The sequence below is a fragment of the Xenopus tropicalis genome, chromosome 6, assembly GCF_000004195.4.
Source record: "Xenopus tropicalis strain Nigerian chromosome 6, UCB_Xtro_10.0, whole genome shotgun sequence".
Classification (NCBI taxonomy): Eukaryota; Metazoa; Chordata; class Amphibia; order Anura; family Pipidae; genus Xenopus; species Xenopus tropicalis.
Window position 1 is genome coordinate 114,804,149 of NC_030682.2, and position 18,526 is coordinate 114,822,674.

The following is an 18,526-nucleotide window of genomic DNA, read 5'->3' on the forward strand; positions in this document are numbered from 1 at the left end:
AACACATTTTTTATTTGAAAATCACCATGAGAAATTTTTTTCTTACGGAAAAGAAACCCAGAGCCCAAGCTATCTGTTTGTTATGGAATGTATTTAATTTTAAAGTTCCTCATAACAATAAATTACAGACAATACAGTCTAGATCACTTCTTTTTAAACACACTAAATTCAATTGACCCTGCCCCTCCCCCCCCCCCCCTGCATTCCCTGGATTTTCTATGGAACTAAACTTTTACAATGACCAAGCAACATACTGTTTAATGGAAAAAATAAAACAGACACTCACAAATGAAACATGAGTGATAAGTGATAAGGGCAGACATGGAAGCCACTTGGGCAAAGTGAACAATTTGTGATTTAACTTCTTGCGGCGACTGCAGGAGCTTGTTCTGATTGAAGCTGCTTCCCGAGATATTCCCTGAAAGACACAAGTTATTGTCAGAAATACAGTTAGGAAAATAAGTAGAAAATAATTCATGCTGATTTGGAAGAGAAATAAGTATGAATTAAAAAATAATTCCAATTATTTAAGTTCTGGTGATCATTTCAATAGTTAATTCTAATTATTGAAATTCTATGACAATAGGATTAATCATTTTAATTGTAAAATAAGTCACACCAGTAATAATGATTATGAAAACTTGTGCATGTAAAAAAGCCAAAAGTCTTTGATATATGTGTATAAGGATACAACAGGAAAGTGTTACCAACTGTGATACATATTAATCTGCTGAGAATTCCCAGTTTGAATTTTTATAACTCAGCTCCATAGTTTAAAATGTATATTCTTATTATTATAATTATGAATTGCGCTACTGGAACTGATGTTTCAGGTCTTTTCAAATTGTCACAAAGGAAATAGTGTGGTTCCTAAAGGTTCCAGACACAGGGGCAGAATAAACAAACTTTGAATTGAAAAAAAAAATTAAAAACTCAATAATCTCAATAAATCTCAAATGTACACTGTCAGGAAAACGCCACTCACAGACGCGCCTGACACCGGGATGGGGTACAAGGGGGTTACACTCAGTCACTTTCACACAGGTTAGACTAGCATCAAGCATCCCCAAACAAACCACCGCCCCAAATACAACTATTCGCTGCCACCATCTATCATTAACAGGCGATAGAAACCTAGTTACCCAAATATATCACACACAAACGTTCCTACTGCAGTGAAGAATAGTTCTACTACTTCCACACACACACCAGCACACCAGCAACCACGGTTAATTTAGGCTGATGCCACACGTGGCGTTTTTACGCTGCGTTTTTTCTAATTCTCTCGGCGGCTGAAAAACGCCCGATATCATCATCCATAGAGATGAAAAAGACGCGAGCTTGAAAAGACGCGAAGCAAACCACACAATGCGGAAATACGCTAGAAAACGCCTTAGCACGGATTTTTCAAGCGTTGGCCGAAATACGCCAGTACTTGCAAAGCAAGCTATTCCTATGTATACGCAAAGGCAGCTGCCAGACCTAGCGGAAATACGCGGTGTTTTTTGCTATTTCGCACTATTAGCACCATGGCAACGGAATTTGCTTATGTCATCAGTACTAGGCTGAGCCATGTGTGGCTTGTGCTGCGTTTTTAGGCCGAGAAAAAACGCTGCGTAAAAACGCCACGTGTGGCATCAGCCTTACAAACACACTGCCCTACTGACAGTCCACTAGCTAATAAGCATGCACACAGCCAAGCAGTTAGTACCCCTCTAGGCCTGAGCAGTCATACAAGGTACGTGGGAACTGATATAGAGCAAAAGGACAGAACTTATTACATTTTAAATTTAATATCACAAGGGTAAACAGTGCATTAAAAAGATGTTACAAAGGAGACATATACATGCAAAACAGTCAATAAAATAAAAGGGGATAAAAACACAGAGAAACGTTACCGGGATCTTGTGCCCTCCTGAGGCAAGAGTTTGAAAACGGTGAACTCACAATCCAAAAGAACATGGATGCCCCAAATATGAGTTAACTGGCACCTGGGTCTGTGCCCTTTTTTATCCTACTCCTGGGACCCTCCCTCATTACTGTATTCATGAGGAGGGAGTGCCCAGGGGTGTGTCACAGGACCTCCCCTATATAGAGCTGTACTTCTCCTGCCCGTTTCTGGTCATATAATATTTGTACTTTCCAGTACCCAATATTATGACAATAGGGGCTTGTCTTAACCCATATTGGGGAGATCAAAATGATACCAAACATGGGGGGTGTCTCATGTCCCAGCCCCCCAGAATCAATCCTTCCTCACGGATGGGTATAGGCCGCTCCTGTTTGGTATCATTGGGAAGCCTGGGGCCTCCTCATAAATCCTATGTGATTTATGAGGATGTGGACCCTAAAGCAGCGGAGATATGGATCCATTTCTATAATCCATATTTTCTGATAGCTGCACCCCCCCCTGCTGCTCTAGGCCAGCTGACCTCTTTGATCACAGATCAAAGAAAGCAATAGCCCCAGGTTTCCCGCCCTCCAAATGGCTGGATACGGAAAGTCTGCTCCCTCTGCTGGAGTTGCCCCCTTCCCGCAGCCCCTAAATGCATATTTAATTAAGGGTCTGTGCAGGAGACCAGATGGGGCTAGAGATTAACCCTTTGCCAGATCAGGGCCATATGGTGCCTGGCATGACATACACTTATTTAGGCAAAATTAGATACCTGAAAACTTGATTAAAAATGTAAAAAAACAACCTGAACACAGAAAAATCCCACTTGACCCTTTATTATCAGTCTGCCAAATTTCATATGCATCTTGAAAACTCAAAAATACTGCTCCCATTCACTTCTAAATGAACTAACCAGCTTTAGATGCCAATGGTCTTATTCAACTTTTTCACTTATATAATGTTATATAAATCTCCAATATTAAAATGCGCAATTTTTGCTGTGGAAAAACTCTAATTTAAATGTTGCTAAACCTATCCCATACTGTAGCAAAGATTACCCAAAGCATTGCTGCTCAGTACACTTCTGTGCAGTGTTTTCATGCATGGAAGTTAAATAAACAAAATAAATTAATAAATAAAAAAATTATGGTGTATCCCTGAAAACGTGCTTCACTAAATATACAGCTTTTCTTCAGAACCAGCAGATTCTCAAAAAACTTTTAAAAGAAAGCACATTCATCAAGAGAAACATTGTCAGCATTTTGCCAAGACAGATATTGACTTGCAGTAGGAAGAACCCTTACCCACCCAACAGCCTCCTCTATACAGACATGGGAAATGCTGGGTGCATTGCTTGTTTGTGTATTAGCAATAATCAGTAGACTACATGCATTCAATTATATTCACAAAATACCAAAAATTTAAGCGAAAATATGCACTTTGGTCATTATATGCCTGATTCTGGTGTTATGCATAATCTAAACATATTAAAGCAATATGTATACTATTATGTTTGCTACTCTCTTACCCCCCACCCCCTAGGTAAAAACAAAACACTTATGTTTGGAATAATACCATACACCGTTAAGTTGCAATTCTGCCTAGAATGTTTCTTCACCATTTTATATATTTCATAAACAAGATAATACAACTATTTAAAGGGGACCTGTCACAAGAAATAATTCCAAACTCTTTTCTATTGTGTTTGTCAATCAAAATAAACTTCACTTACACTAGATTAATTATTACAATGTTGTTTCATTGCTTGGAATTCACAGTCACAGCTAACAGACAGGTGCCATTTGTGGACACTGTTATTATGACTTTCTTTACATCATCCCAAAATCTTGTGTGTGTGTTAGAATGTGCCATGCACAGGCTACACAATTAGATGGTTTGGAAGGACGGGGAATTTAAGGAGTGCAGTGACATCTAAGAATTGCTAAATGAAAAGTGAAAGTAATTGTCTGCCCCACCTCAACGCATTAGGCATATTATGGTATTAGGGATCCACCGAATCGACTATTTTCAGATTCGGCCAAACCCTGAATCCTTTGTAAAGGATTTGGGCAAATACGGAACATATGTAAATTAGGATACGGAAAGGTTAAACTTTCAGCTTCGCCGTTTAGGTGACAAAAAGTCACGTGATTTGGATTCGGTTTGGCCAGGAGCATGGATTCGGCCAAATCCGAATCCTGATGAAAAAGGCAGAATCCTGGATTCGGTGCATTCCTAATACAAAAAAGGAATTTGGGGTTTCATGTTTAATTTAAAAAGGACTTTTATAATATAGCTTTTTATGTCTGGGTGACAGGTCCCCTCTAAAGGGCAGTAATTACTACCAGACAGAAGCTATGCAATGATTACATTAGCAAACAACTCCCCCAACCCATGCCAGTTTGTGTGAATTTGTAGCTTTAAGGTATATACCCTTCTACTGAACAGCTCTTTGGAGCATGTTCGCACTTTAAAATTTAGTTTCATAATACTATAATAAGCATACTGATTTTACTGGTTCAGATGGAGAAAAGGGGACAAGGTGGTATAACCTAACTAGTATTTAATATTTCCATATGATTAAATTGGCAGAACTAAATTAGCAGAACTAGAGTACCCTTTCTTACTGTACACAGAATTTATCTTACTGTACAGAATATTACATCTACTATATCCTGCTCCAATAGCACTAATTTTCCTGTAGTTTTTCTTGTTTCAAGGTAAAAGGTTCCATACTCAGTTCTAGAAAGCTGCTGTTGATAAAGTCAAATCCATGGACAGCCTGTCCGCTCAAAAAAAATGGTGGTTATTCACCTAGGTGTCACACTGATGCCCTTCTAGCTGGGTGACTGTTGGAAACAGTAAACACAAAGGACTTCTTTTATCCACAGTGTTCATCTCCCCAGTGAAGTGAGCACTTGCCTCTAATCAAAAGACCATTCTGAGAACTGCCCTCTAGGTTGCCCTTTAGATAACAAAATAAAATTACCACTGATCCCATGGGCACTGTATGGTCTACAGTGCGAATGTCCAAACAAAACTAACCCTTTGAGAAATAGAAATAAAAAATAAAGAGAAACCAGCAGGAATGACAAAACCAAGAGCAAAAAGAGCACTAAGAGAAAGTAAGCACAATGATGGAATGGGGTCATCAAGTCAAAGATAACAGCAACATGCTGTATATATATATATATATATATATATATACACACACAATATAGACAATATAGATATAGTTCTTCAGTGCCGTTATTCTGCCTGATAACCACCTCCAATGATTCCGTTAAAGTCACCCATCAAGGTAGCACAGCCAAGGATGTTATAATTTAGAATTAAATTGAACACAGAATCTGCATTCATATCACATGCCTATTCTCTGCAAAGGTAAAAGCTACTGGACAAGATCGAAATCATCTTTAACATGCCCTTCACAATACAAACGATACAGGCCAGAACATTAATGCTGCAATCTGCTGCTGTACAGCTCATAGAGACCTACAAATGGCAACATACATACACACAGTCTAACAACAAGCCACAGCAACAACAAAAAATGATATTTTCTAAATATATATATATATATATATATATATATATATATATATATATATATATAGAAATGGCATAGCAGATGCTAAGCTGAATATTCTTCATAAATAAATGGAAAATTATTGTTATATTTAAAAATTGTACTTGAATAGCATTATGGGAGAATATACATTCCAGAATAAAGCTAGTGCGAGATAATAATGAAATAAGTTTAAATGGAAAATATAATAATGAAAAAGAGAATGATCCTATCACATCCTCCAAATGACAGTCTATTATGCAATTATCTCTGCTTCATATCAGGAAGCTTTTGTGACAGTTCCATCTTTAGTAACTAGTAACTACAGGAGCACCCGCTGGCATGTGATAAAGAATTACAGAGAGAATTACATCTGAAAACACATTAGGATCCTACTTTCTGATCACTGATGTTTCTGAACTATACATACGGGAATGGATAATAACAAATAATGCATGCTGAGCAGTGCATCCTCAACTCTACAGCAGCCTTTGCCAGCCTTGTGATAAATGCAATAAGCTATTAACAAGCAGAAATCACATACTTATTAAGTGATGGGGATGGCCCCAATTTTGCCAAAGAGGTTCATCAAACCCTATCAGTGCTTGTCACTTCCACATTCAAAATAAGATGTATGAACATTACATTCCATAATGTGTTTTTTGTTTAACATCCATAAATGCACACATTACATTTTACTATGATGTCAAAAATATTTGCCATTAATTATAAACTGCTGGAGAATATATGATATAGGGAAGAATCTTCTTACCAGTTATGGACCATCAATTTCTGGACAGCCAGCAATGCATTATAGCGGACCTGCTGGTCTTCATGATGCATGTGGTTCATTACCAGCTGCTTCCCATCCAACTGCTCAATCACCCTACAAGACAAGAAAATATATAGCTGGTGTCTTTGGTACTCTCAGATTTAAACCCTTATATACCTAGGAGTGCATTCATCATTGTAGATTGGGAGCAAGTTCTGCTGCCCTGAGCCTTCATTTGTGAGAGACTAAATTCTTATAGATTGTAAGTTCTTTTGGGCAAAGCCCTCTTCACCTCTTGCATCAGTATTGGTTGCTTTATTCTTTTAATTTCATAAGCCTGCTTTTGGCAGCCTTCAAGTACCTTCTCACTGTGACATTTGTTTTACACACTGAAACAATGTTTAGGGACAGAGGGGTTTGATTTTGGGGACTGTTTAGACTCTTTATAATAATTTAAAAAGGTTTACTTACTCTTTAAGGAAAAGTTAAGGCTGATTTTTCATCGTTTTTCTTTTTTTCATTTTCTATTTCAACTTTTATTTAGGTAATGCAATCAAAGAAGAATATTCTTTACATATTCAGCAATCATCAAATATATGTTCTCTAGTATTTCAGGTAAGTGCTAAATTATTTTCTGTTATCTTAAAGGAAAAGGAAAGTCATTTTGGCATTTTACTGCAAATAGATTTGCCACATTAGTGCCACCTAGAACACTATATTTATTCTGCAGAAACCTTTACTATACCTGAGTAAACAGCTTTAGAAACTCTCTCTCGTCTGCTTAAGATAGCAGCTGCCATTTTAAGTAGCTATCTTCCAGCTCTATGAGATCACACATTCCTAAGAGAGGGGGGAGGGAGTTCTTAGCATTTTCTGGTGGGAGGGGGGAGCAGGGAAGGGGAGAGAGGAGAGAACTGCGCAGACTTTGGCCCTGGGAATTAAGGCTGTTTCTGAGAAAGGAAGTCAGACACTGGAACATCATGTTTACAAAAAAAGAGACAAGAAATCCTGTGTTTCTTTTGATAGAGGACTTTACATAGACTTTTCTGATAAAGCTAACTTAGTTTTTACCTTTCCTTCTACTTTAACAGTACTTCTCATCATATTTATTAGATGTGGCTGCCGTACTGCTTTTCACAAACAGCAGCCAATGTAACCCTGCAAGTATTTAGCAGTTACTGACAACCAGGATAGTCATTGAGGGGGGGAGGGGGTACAACTTTATGGAATCCAGTCATTGTTGGACCCTGAAAACAAATACAGGTATGGGACCTGTTATCAAGAATGCTCAGGACCTGAGATAAGGAAAAGGGATCTTTCTGTAATTTGGATCACTATAACTTATGTCTACTAAATCATTAAAACATTATCATTTAAGCACTAATTAAAACCAATAGGATTGTTTTGCATCCAATAAGGATTAGTTATATCTTAGTTGGGATCAAGTACAAGGTACTGCTTTATTATTACAGAGAAAAGGGGAATTGTTTTTAAAAATTAGAATGATTTTATCAAATAGAGTCTATGGGAGATGGCCTTTCCGTAATTTGAAGCTTTCTGGATAACAGGTTTCTGGATAACATATCCCATACCTGTATTTACTACTGATTACTAAGACAAAAGGGGCCTAGAATGTTATACCTGTAAGGGGCCCCAGTAAAACAACTGGGCTTTGATGGCAGCCCTTCTGACATTCCTTAGCCCTACCCCTGCCATGGTAGCATGATGCTTATACCCAAATGATACTTGCACATTAATTTTCAATTAAATATTGAAAATGATTTGCAATCAGTGCACTGGAAACAGAGTTGTAATAACTTACACAAAAACGAATGCCCCTGGTGCAAGTTTTGAATTCCACATTTACTTACTGTAAATTACTGATGGGTTTGAAAACCAAAATCATACAAACTCGAACTCAAAGAATAAATATGTAATGTAATGTAATATATGTATTGAGCATAAATGCTGAGCATTCGAGCACAATATATATATAAAGTATACGAATACTTGGCCTGGGAGCTCTCAAGGATAAAAACAGTGAACAGTGGTTTTTAACGTTGGCTTTTCCCATAACAAAAAGAAACTGGTGAAAAAAGAATGAAATATTTTTAAAAGTATATACATTTAAAATGCATACATTTTTCCCTAAGGTTTTCCTAATTGTGAAGTGATGGGACCTAACGAGTCTCTGTATGATGGGTTTTATAGCTAAGGATTTCTTTGATTGTTCCCAAAACGATCAATACAATACATCCCATATGCAATTTAATCATATCGATTGTAATGTGTAACAATCAGAAAACCCTCTGCATTGTGATTCAAAGTCATTTCCTGAGAAAAATCCATGCTAAAAATACTCTCTCTAGTGTTGTCAAGAAGTAATGTTGAAGGTAAGTGGCAAAATTTGCAGATCCTAATGATTGCAAAGGAAATTGATCACAGGCGGCTGACCATATTTTGATGAAGAATCTTTTCGTGAAAATAGAAGTAAGATCAAAATGCAAACAAATCACATATGTGGCATTAGCCTATGGGACTTTTAACATCTCTGTGTGGCTCATGAGTAAAAAAGGTTGGGGATTCCTGGTGTACGCTATTTGTTCATTTGGCCCCATACCAACTTTAGTCACTGCCATTGGTAAATCCCTTTAGACAAAGAGGCATATTTATTATAGTCTGAAAGTCAACATCACCAGTAATGTTGTTCATTGTACACCAGGGACCCCCAACCTTTTTTTCGTGAGCCACACAGAAATGTGAAAAGTGTTGGTGAGCCACACAAGCATGGCTTTGGGAATGCTACATAAGGACTGTAATTTGGTAGCCCCATGTGGACTGCTAGCCTGCAGTAGACTCTGCTCGGAGTAAAACTGTGCCTCTGGGCTTCCAAAACTTGCCTACAAGCCAGAAATTTCCAAATTGGCACCTACTTTGAGGCCACTGGGAGAAACTTCAAAGGGGGTGGTGAGCAACATGTTGCCCTAAGCCACTGGTTGGGGACCATTGGGGCTTTGTTCCTCTTTACTTCCTTATCTGCCACCATTCATATGCCAAAAATGGTGCAAAACAATAGGTACATATAAGACCACCTTAACTAAAGCTGGTTATCCTGGACAAGACATTCTAATCCAGGTAGGAAATAAAGTCTGCTAATACCTCCCAAATCATTTGAGCAAATCATTCAAGCAATGTCTGTTCTGAAAGTCACAAACTAAAAGTGTTCCTAGAAGCAATAATTTCTAAGAATGGAATTTCATTGGAAAATACTAAGAAATCTCTCAGTAAATGATTCAATTTGTTCTAGCATGTAATGCTTTTAAACTGGTGATTCAGAAGATGTCTGCAGTATTATAGCAAATGCACAGAAGAGCTTTTGTTTATTAAAAAAAAAAAAAAAGAGCAAGCTCTTCTGTTCTGGCCTGTATTGCAACCTCTAATCACTGAGGTCACGGGTACTGCTCCAGCACAAACACTCACTTCCTTATCAATCTGCAGTGACAATTATTTTATAGTGGGCATGGAACACAGTCACTGTTAGCAGAGACTGAAGACGTAGTGACACCATGGGGTCTATTATCTGTATACTTTTTATTGAGAAAGATCAAAAATAAAGACATTTAAACAAAGGATTCCTAATTTTGAATTATTTCATTTTTCTATGTAATAAAAATAAAACCATATCTTGTACACTGTGGTTAGCTAGCACAAGTACATGTTGATGACAAAACAACCCCATTTTATTTTTTAATACTGAAAGGTGTTTAGAAGCCTTAGGGCATAGTACTCTAGATTATGGAAATATTTCATATCGGGAAAATCTCAAGGGCCAAACATTCTGAATAATATAACAAATAACTGTAATTGCTTCTATCTAAGTGTAATCCTTTTTCAACCTACAATGTTACTATAAATAAAAGCCCACATTCCCCAACTGTGAACAACATTAACAGAAATAAAATACAAAATAAATGGGGATTTGGTACAGGTTAACTTCCAAATTATGGAAAGGCCATCTCCCACACACATTATAAGCAAATAATTATGAAAAATTTGCTCTGTAATAATAATAATAAAACAGTACCTTTTACTTGATCCCAACTAAGATATAATTAAACCTTACTGGAAACAAAACAATTCTATTGGGTTTAAATATTTTTCAGTGGACTTAAGGTATGTAGATCCAAATTACAGAAAGGCCCCTTATTTAGATACCCCAGGTTCCAAAGATTCTGGATAATGGCTCCCATACATGTATTTTGGTTTAATTTTTATTGTTTTGATATTTAAGACGCATGTGTGTGTAAAGCAACTTGTTTATACTCATTGTATTAGTGGTAAAGTTTTATAAATAAAGGAATGCTATTGCCATAAACAAGCTTCCAAGCATTTCTTTTTCCCGTTTATAACAAAATAATTACAAAATAAATATCAGTTTAAAATAGAAGGGGAGGCATGGAAAATTAATTTGAATTGGTTTGAAATTTCTTCTAGGGACCATACTAGGGTTAATAATACAGTACTTAACTACATGTAACCATAGCAGCAAAAGATTAAATAGGAATGCTTGAAAGCATATGTAGGGATGCAATAATAAAGGTAGGAATGGAGGGTATGAAAAAGGTTCCAAGAGCAAGTTGTTTGTAGAAAAGGAAAGAATGGGAGGAAGAGAGTTCCTGATGAAGCATTTTAGTCAATAGAGTATATGTGTGAATCACTATTAAATACCAATAATTCAAAGAGCTTCTATTTAGAGTTAATTAGAAAATAATATTGATTGATAAAAAAAAGACACTTTCAATAAAATCATGGACAAATAAATTATAGCATAATATAGAACAGTTTAGACTACTTGCCTCTTTCCTCTGGGGTAATGGCGTACGTATTCCCCAATATCATGAGCAGCTACAGCCAGGACCTGAGGGTCATCAGAGACTTCCAGAAGTTTAGTTAGGATTCTGAAACAGATTATAAAGAATGAGTTAATGGTCAAACAGTGAATGGGAAGATGGACTGCAGAACCTGAACCATTTACCACTGCAAGAAATTGAAAACAAAATAAATCCTCAAAACTGTACATTCTAGAAATAAGAAACCTCTTTACTATTAACCACACTGACAAATGCCATTCAGCACCAAGCCACAGCCCCCACTCATTTTGTGCCAAAACCTGCAGGCTGAGACAAGAATACCTTTTCAGAAGCTTTGGAGAAATAAATAAAATAGAAAAAGAAATTGACTTTCATATCTTAGCACAGGTATGGGATCCGTTATCCAGAAAGGTCCGAATTACGGAATGCCCGTCTCCCATAGACTCCATTTTAATGAAATAATTCAGATTTTTAAAACACATTTTCTTTTTCTCTGTAATAACATAACAGCTGGTATTTGATCCCAACTAAGATATAATTAACCCTTATTGGAAGCAAAACAATCCTATTGGGTTTAATTCATATTTTATTGTTTTTTTTAAGTAGACTTAAAGGTATAGCGATCCAAATTACGGAAAGACCTTTTATCCGGAATACCCTTGGTCCCAAGCATTCTGGATAACAGGCCCCATACCTGTACATCCATTACATAAAACCATAGAAAAAAATAAAAACCAGGTAAAATGTTTTAGTTTCTTTACTTTTGATAAAATTATAGAGAATGTTTTGTGAGTTTAGTTTTTGTTCAAAGAGGGTGAGAATAATGTTTAAGGGTTGCATTTTGGAGTATAAGACAGATGCTGCATAAGACATATTGGGGTTAACTAAAATGCATTAAAACGAGCGCTATTTATAGCATGGGTTAAAAACTTTATCGCTTCTTATTTTAAGCGACTTAACGCATGATTCACTAAATTAAGACGCAATGTTCTTTGCGTTATTTAACTCACGTTGAGCGTTTTTCTTGAGTTAATTCCCGCTGCATGCGATATATTTCGCCGCTTGCTATATTAGCGCACGATTTTACGCACGTAACCATTACTTTCAGATAACTACTTTTCTGAAAATTACCATTTCACTGAAAACTGGAGGATGCATCACTCTAGGGCCAACACATACTTGAAAAAATCCCACCGCAAAGTCCATGTTGTGTTACCAAAAGCTCATGAACCACAATTCATTAAGTACCGCCTGCCCCAAGTAGTTGTTAATTTTTGCACAGACTAATGCGATATTTAGTGCATTTAACGCTTCATATGTGTTTGTGAATCATGCGTTAGTATTATATCTATGCGAGAATTAACGCAATGTGAGGTAATTAACGCGTACGTTTTTTTTTTTTTGCACTTGCGATATGCGTCTTAACACATGTTAAATGACTTTTATGAATCGGTACTTATTTATCGCGTGCTTTTTAACGCAAAAAAAGCATGCGATAAGAGTTATCACACTTTAGTGAATCTGCCCCATTATATTTATGGGTATCAGGACACTGTTGATTTGTAGCATGTTTTAGCAGCACTCAATGCCATGGGGACAATGCAACAGTCATCCCCAGCACATTATACCATCACAGAAATGGTTAATAGCATCAGCATATCATCATATATACAGTTAGAGCAGTCAGTGCATGGCAGCAGAAACTGGCACTGTAAGCACATTATATAATAAGAGGCGCTGGCAAGGGGCATTGGCACCATAAGTACAATTAAGACTGAGAGTTAGGAATGCAGGCACTACAAGCACATTATACCATGAGAGGAAATTAATGCTAGAAAGTATATTATATGCAGAGGCTGTGGGGAACCCCTAGGATATAATATACAGAGAGAAGCAGTGGGTTCTGATCCCTTAAGGACATAATAAAGATAAATTATAGCACCCCAAGCACCATAAAGAACATCATATATAACATCATATAGTAATAAGCAGAGAATACTGGCACACCAAGTACAATATACAGTAGAACCCCCAATTTACATCCCCGGATTTTAAGTTTTCCCGCTTTTTACACCGTTTTTTTGTGGTCCCACCAATTTTAATGCATTCCTATGGGCTCTATTCCCGGATTTTACATATGAATTTCCCGCATTTTACACTGTTTTTATCATGCCTCTCCCTAGCAAATCGCTTAGTTTTAAGGTAAAAATACAGCTTACTTTAGGAATTAAAGTTTCCCCCATGTCTTGCGATCACAGGTGCCATCTTAGGAAGGTAAGTGTCACCTCTATCGCCTCATATTTCATACTGCGCATGCGTACCTATCCGGGAGCGTACAAAATACCGCGACAGTTGCACAAGTATGGGGAACAGCTGTACAAGGTGCAGATTTTTAAAAGAGTACAGATTTTTGTTTCAGTGCTGTACAGTATTCTTTCCGCATCTTATTAATTTATAGTGATATTCAAACTTTTAGCAAACACATGCATTAAATGCAAAATGTTTTACAGTACTGTAAAAAGCTGTTTCAGTACTTCTGCTAAAACCTGTGAAATAACTCAGTAAAGGAACTGTGTTGCAAATAAAAATTTATTCCTGTACTTATTTCCTTTAAATCATTGACATTTATGTGTCCTTAACACATTTCCCTAATTTTACATTTTCCCTGATTTTACATCTTTTTTTCATGGTCCCCTGAAAAACGTAAAATGGGGGTTCTACTGTAACATAAAAAGTAACTGAAAAGTCTTTATATTTGTACTATATGAAAAACATATTGTGAAGGTGAGCTTTCCCTTTGAAGAAGTCAATAAGCATTGGTGTACAAGTAACAAGCAATTTAAAGAAAAAAATAAATGTAAAAACTTGAGCATACTTTAGAAGTTCGTAGTTCTTCTCATTTAATCGAGCAGCATTTTCCCTCCAAAATTTCTCAGATTTGTGAACGGGGCTCCATTCCAGTCGGCCTGATTTCAACTCAGAGCTGTATTCATCAAATGAACTGCAAATGTGAAAAAAACAACATTTTATATGTGAAAGTTCAGAGATGGTTATATTATATCTACTGCTTTCCTTTACGGCAAATATCTATTTATTCATTTTAGTACCCCGTGCCAGCAGGGCCAGCATAGATCATTCATGTCACCCACTGGCCAAATCAACTGTCTATGTGTATACAAATCCCTGCAGCATATAGAATTAGAAACACGATCATGTTAATTGTTTTCATTGTTTAACCAGAGATTGTTAATACATTGGTCCTGCACTAGCAGAGCTACAGGGCAAGGGCACACATTGGTTCCGCTGCTCTCAGTCTGTGTTTTTTTCTGCAGGCTAAGAGAAATGGATCCACTCCCTTCTGCCTTTCTGTATCGCTGTACTGACAATCACAGTTTCTACCTGCGTGTGATTGCACGTAGGCAGACACAATGGCTCTGGTTGTAGGCACAGGGAAAGGCTGATACCAGAGTAAGGGCCCCGTCTGGCATTAGCCTAAGACCTAAGTTCCCTATCATTGTGTGTGTGTAAGTTGTGCAAATGTTCACACAAACAAGCTAGGCCATAGTGACACACACACACAGGATAACTCATGAACTGCTTGCAAATAGTGCTCTGGCTGGAATAGAACTTAGGATACTATAAGGCACCACTGATAACCTCTGAGCTAATGTGCCAACATCACCAATAACATGTCCCACAAATCTGAAATTTCGAAATGTCCTAAATATATATATGTATCGAACTAAAGCATCCTTATACTATCAGTTCAGTCATAGTGTCTCTTTAAAGGGCCATCATGATATAAGATTTTGATTAAATTTACTCCTGTACTAGGCAGCAGGAATAGCAGCCCTGTGACACAAAAGTTAAAGCCCACTGAGACTATTACTGCAAGACCTTAGACCTTTCTGTTTATAAACAGCAATACTTAGCTAATAGATACATTAGCAAGCCTAATCCATTCAGTACTGTTTAACTAAATGTAGAGAGCAAAAGACTAAATTAGCTATAATTCTTCTGCTACTTGACTTGCAATTTCAGCATGTACAGAAGCTGGAAATCTCTAGTAAAGAGCATATGTGTGCAATGAATACAAATAGGCTACTTAATAAAGTACCATAAAGTCTCATTTCCATTGCAAACAACCGCATGCCTGTTTAAAGATTTTATTCAATAAGCCTTTGAAAAGAACTTGCTAGGCAAAAGGTTCAGAATATTCAACCGGATGCTTCTTTTAGTCATCTAATTTAAGGGAAAAATATATCCTGCAGTCCTTAGCCAGAGAAGTTCTAGTACTAAAACCGTGCCACCTTTGGCGGGGACGCCCGCCGCGCCGTCCTTCCTCTGCGCCGGCTCCTTCCTAAGTGCGGGCGCACTTCCGCATTGTTAAGCGCATGCGCGCTGGCGTGATGACGCCTTCAAAAGCATTTAAAGGGACTTTTTGCCATTTTTCATTGCCCATGATAGGATTTGATTCCTGGTGCCCTCCTGAGCCTTGTGCGTTTTGTTCCTGTGTTTCCTGCTAGTGTTTTCCTGTTTTGACCCGGCCTGCTCCTGACTATTCTGAAATCCGCAACCTGACTCCGGCTTGTATTTTTGACTCCGATTTTGCCTAATCCCGCTGTTTGATTATCTGGTTGACCCTTGCCTGTCTGACGATTCCTGTTTTCCGCCTGCCTCGATCCAGCCTGCCTGACCACGAACTTGCTTTATCCTATTTGTACCGTGATCTTCGGCCTAACTGACTTTATCTACAGTCATGCCCCTTTGCTTGCCAGAACTCCTCGCCTTGTTCCCCTCGTTAAGTCCAGGTGGCATCTGAGTAGCTGAGGGCTCCTCCCGAAGCCAAAGGCGGTCACAATACTGGTGAAGCCGAGCCGAGACCAGGGAACTTGGCATCAGTTCTTGTTTAGGGTGCCCAGCAGATCCCCAATCAGCACCTTATGTTCTTCGTACAACAAAGTTAGATTCTATGGGGCTTATATTTCAAGAAGATCACCACAGATTGCTCCATTTTCATTTCCATTTGATAAATATGGTGATGTCCCATACAAGTAAATAGAAATATGTGTTGCTCTGGGAGATGGTAGAGAGCTCCCCTTGGGTGGCTTACCCTTTACAAAATTTTAAATGAAAGGCATTCATCACTAAACCTGGAATCACAAATGATACACAGAGATCTGAAATAACCCACCTTAAATCCTGGACACTTTCACCAAGTTTTTCCAAAAGGAATTTAATATCTTCAACAATGTCCTCATCATCATACTTCTGCTGCTCCAAATTCTCCAGCTGCTTGAGTACTTTGCATTGTATCATGGCGAGTGCGTACTCCTGGCGTGTTTCTCTTTCTGTAGATTTCTCCAACAGATTCTGCAAATAAATACATTAAACATTCCATTAATATATCTGTAGGTTTCAGATACTTTAAAACTTATTCTGTTAACGGTACGTTAATTTTTTTGCTTTGCTAACTTAAGACAATGGCATAAGGATTTTATGTACTGTCTCTTGGTTTCTCTGTCCTTAAAATGCTTGGTCAAAACACCAAAAATGCTTCCAATGCCATCAGAGATAACAGTTGTGATTTTTAGCAAAACTGTACAACACTGCAGTCAAACAGTATGTATGTATAAATATGGTAACACACAAAAAGTCTTTTTTTTTTTCTTTTTGGAAAGTAAAAAAAAATCTACTGTTTAGGGAATATGATGTTTTTATTGACATTTATTACTGTTGCCCAAAATGTGATTATACATTAGCTCTATGTATGTTCTACTTGTGGAGTTTTCAACCACTGTGCTGCTTTCAGGAAGAACCAGAGAAATCTAGGGATGCACCAAATCCATCTTTTTGGGATTCGGACAAACTCCTTCCTAAAGATTCATCTGACTACCAAACCTGTGCCCTAATTTTCATATGCAAATTTGCTTATAGAAGGGTTAAAAAAAAAGGTGAACATTTTCAACTTCCATGTTTATGTGATAAAAAAAAAGTAATGTGATTTTAAGGATTCCAGATTCGGTTTGGTCAGACATAAATCTGACATAAATCTGACCAAATCTAAATCCTGCTGAAAAAAAGCTGAATCCTGAACCAAATCCTGGATTCAGTGCATCCCTAATCAGAACAAAGCTAGCCACACCATTGAAACAATGGGAAATGGTCTGCCAATGGCATATGCTGTTGTAACAACTCGGTATTATTCAGTTCCCAAGTGGCATCAGCAGAGCATTTACCATTGTTTTCAATGTGAAGTGGTGATAGGAAATCATGTAAGCTTTGAACTCCTGGTTCCTGACTGTCATTAAACATTGTGTACTAGAGCACTAAGCACAATCTTTTGTATGTGCCATATTCCTCATATGCTGTTAAACCAGTACAAAATGCAGATAGATCATAATTTGGTCTAAGCTAAAGTTTCTCTGCTAGCTAGCAACAGACTGAGTATGTTGTTGGTTTCAATCTGCAGTACAGCAGCTGACTTCATAGGTCTATGAAACCTCGATCCTAGAACCTAGTCCTACACAATTAAGCTTGCAAATATTCCGACCAAACTGACAAAGTTGGGCTCTCCATAACTTATTAACTCATTAATTCAATACAACGTACTATTATCCTTGGCAGGTTTTCTATTCTACCTAGCCATCCATTAAAACCCAACAGACTAAAACATTTTGCTATTTTTCCAACAGTATTTTGTTTTGTGTACTTGGCATGTGTTTTTTTTCTTAAGTTTCTTTCCATCTTAAATTTGAACTAGGCTTTTACCTTGTCAGTAACAGTTGTAAAAGTTGTAGGAAAACATAAAAATGCATTTACAGTAGTCAATAGATGGCCTAGAAAGTGCTACTTTGCTCACATTATAAATGGGGTTTATGCTGTGTTTCTCATTCACTCATAAATCTATTGTCCACATATCTTACAACATTTGTGAAGTATCCTTGGTAAAATTTTTATGCCAAAATAACTCAAAATCCATCTCTGTTAACCGTTTCCAGGTAAAAAGATAGCAAGTTAATCAGTCTTTGTACATGTATGGGACCTATTATCCAGAATGCTTGGAACCTAGGATTTTCCAGATAGGATGTCTTTCCATAGTTTGGATCACTAATATCCCTAATAAAAAAAAAAGCTCACATAAATAATAGGTTGAAAACATCTTGATTTAGACCTAGGATATGGCAGTTTTTCATGTTTTTGATGTTCTCTATTATTATTATTAACATTTATTTATAAAGCGCCAGCATATTCCGCAGCGCTGTACAATAAGTGATATTTAGTGTTATATTAGAGATAACCACAAAAAACAGCTTTGAAAAAAGAAGCAAATGCAAATAGTGACATAGATAACATAGATAAAAGATCAATCCATTCCCACTGCAAAAACACCACTAAAGATTATATCAATAAGCACTTAA

The 18,526-nt window shown here is 37.2% G+C and overlaps 1 protein-coding gene across 1 annotated transcript in view; it reads right to left on the bottom strand.

The window, feature by feature from the left end:
- Positions 1–240: 240 nt before the first annotated feature.
- Positions 241–18,526, bottom strand: part of atp6v1h (ATPase, H+ transporting, lysosomal 50/57kDa, V1 subunit H) — a 39,440-nt gene continuing 21,154 nt past the window's right edge. Inside the window, 5 exon segments of the mRNA NM_001016182.2 lie at positions 241–418; positions 6,235–6,348; positions 11,091–11,192; positions 13,981–14,106; positions 16,300–16,478. Coding sequence (NP_001016182.1) covers positions 358–418; positions 6,235–6,348; positions 11,091–11,192; positions 13,981–14,106; positions 16,300–16,478 — 582 coding nt within the window. The 3' untranslated portion in view covers positions 241–357.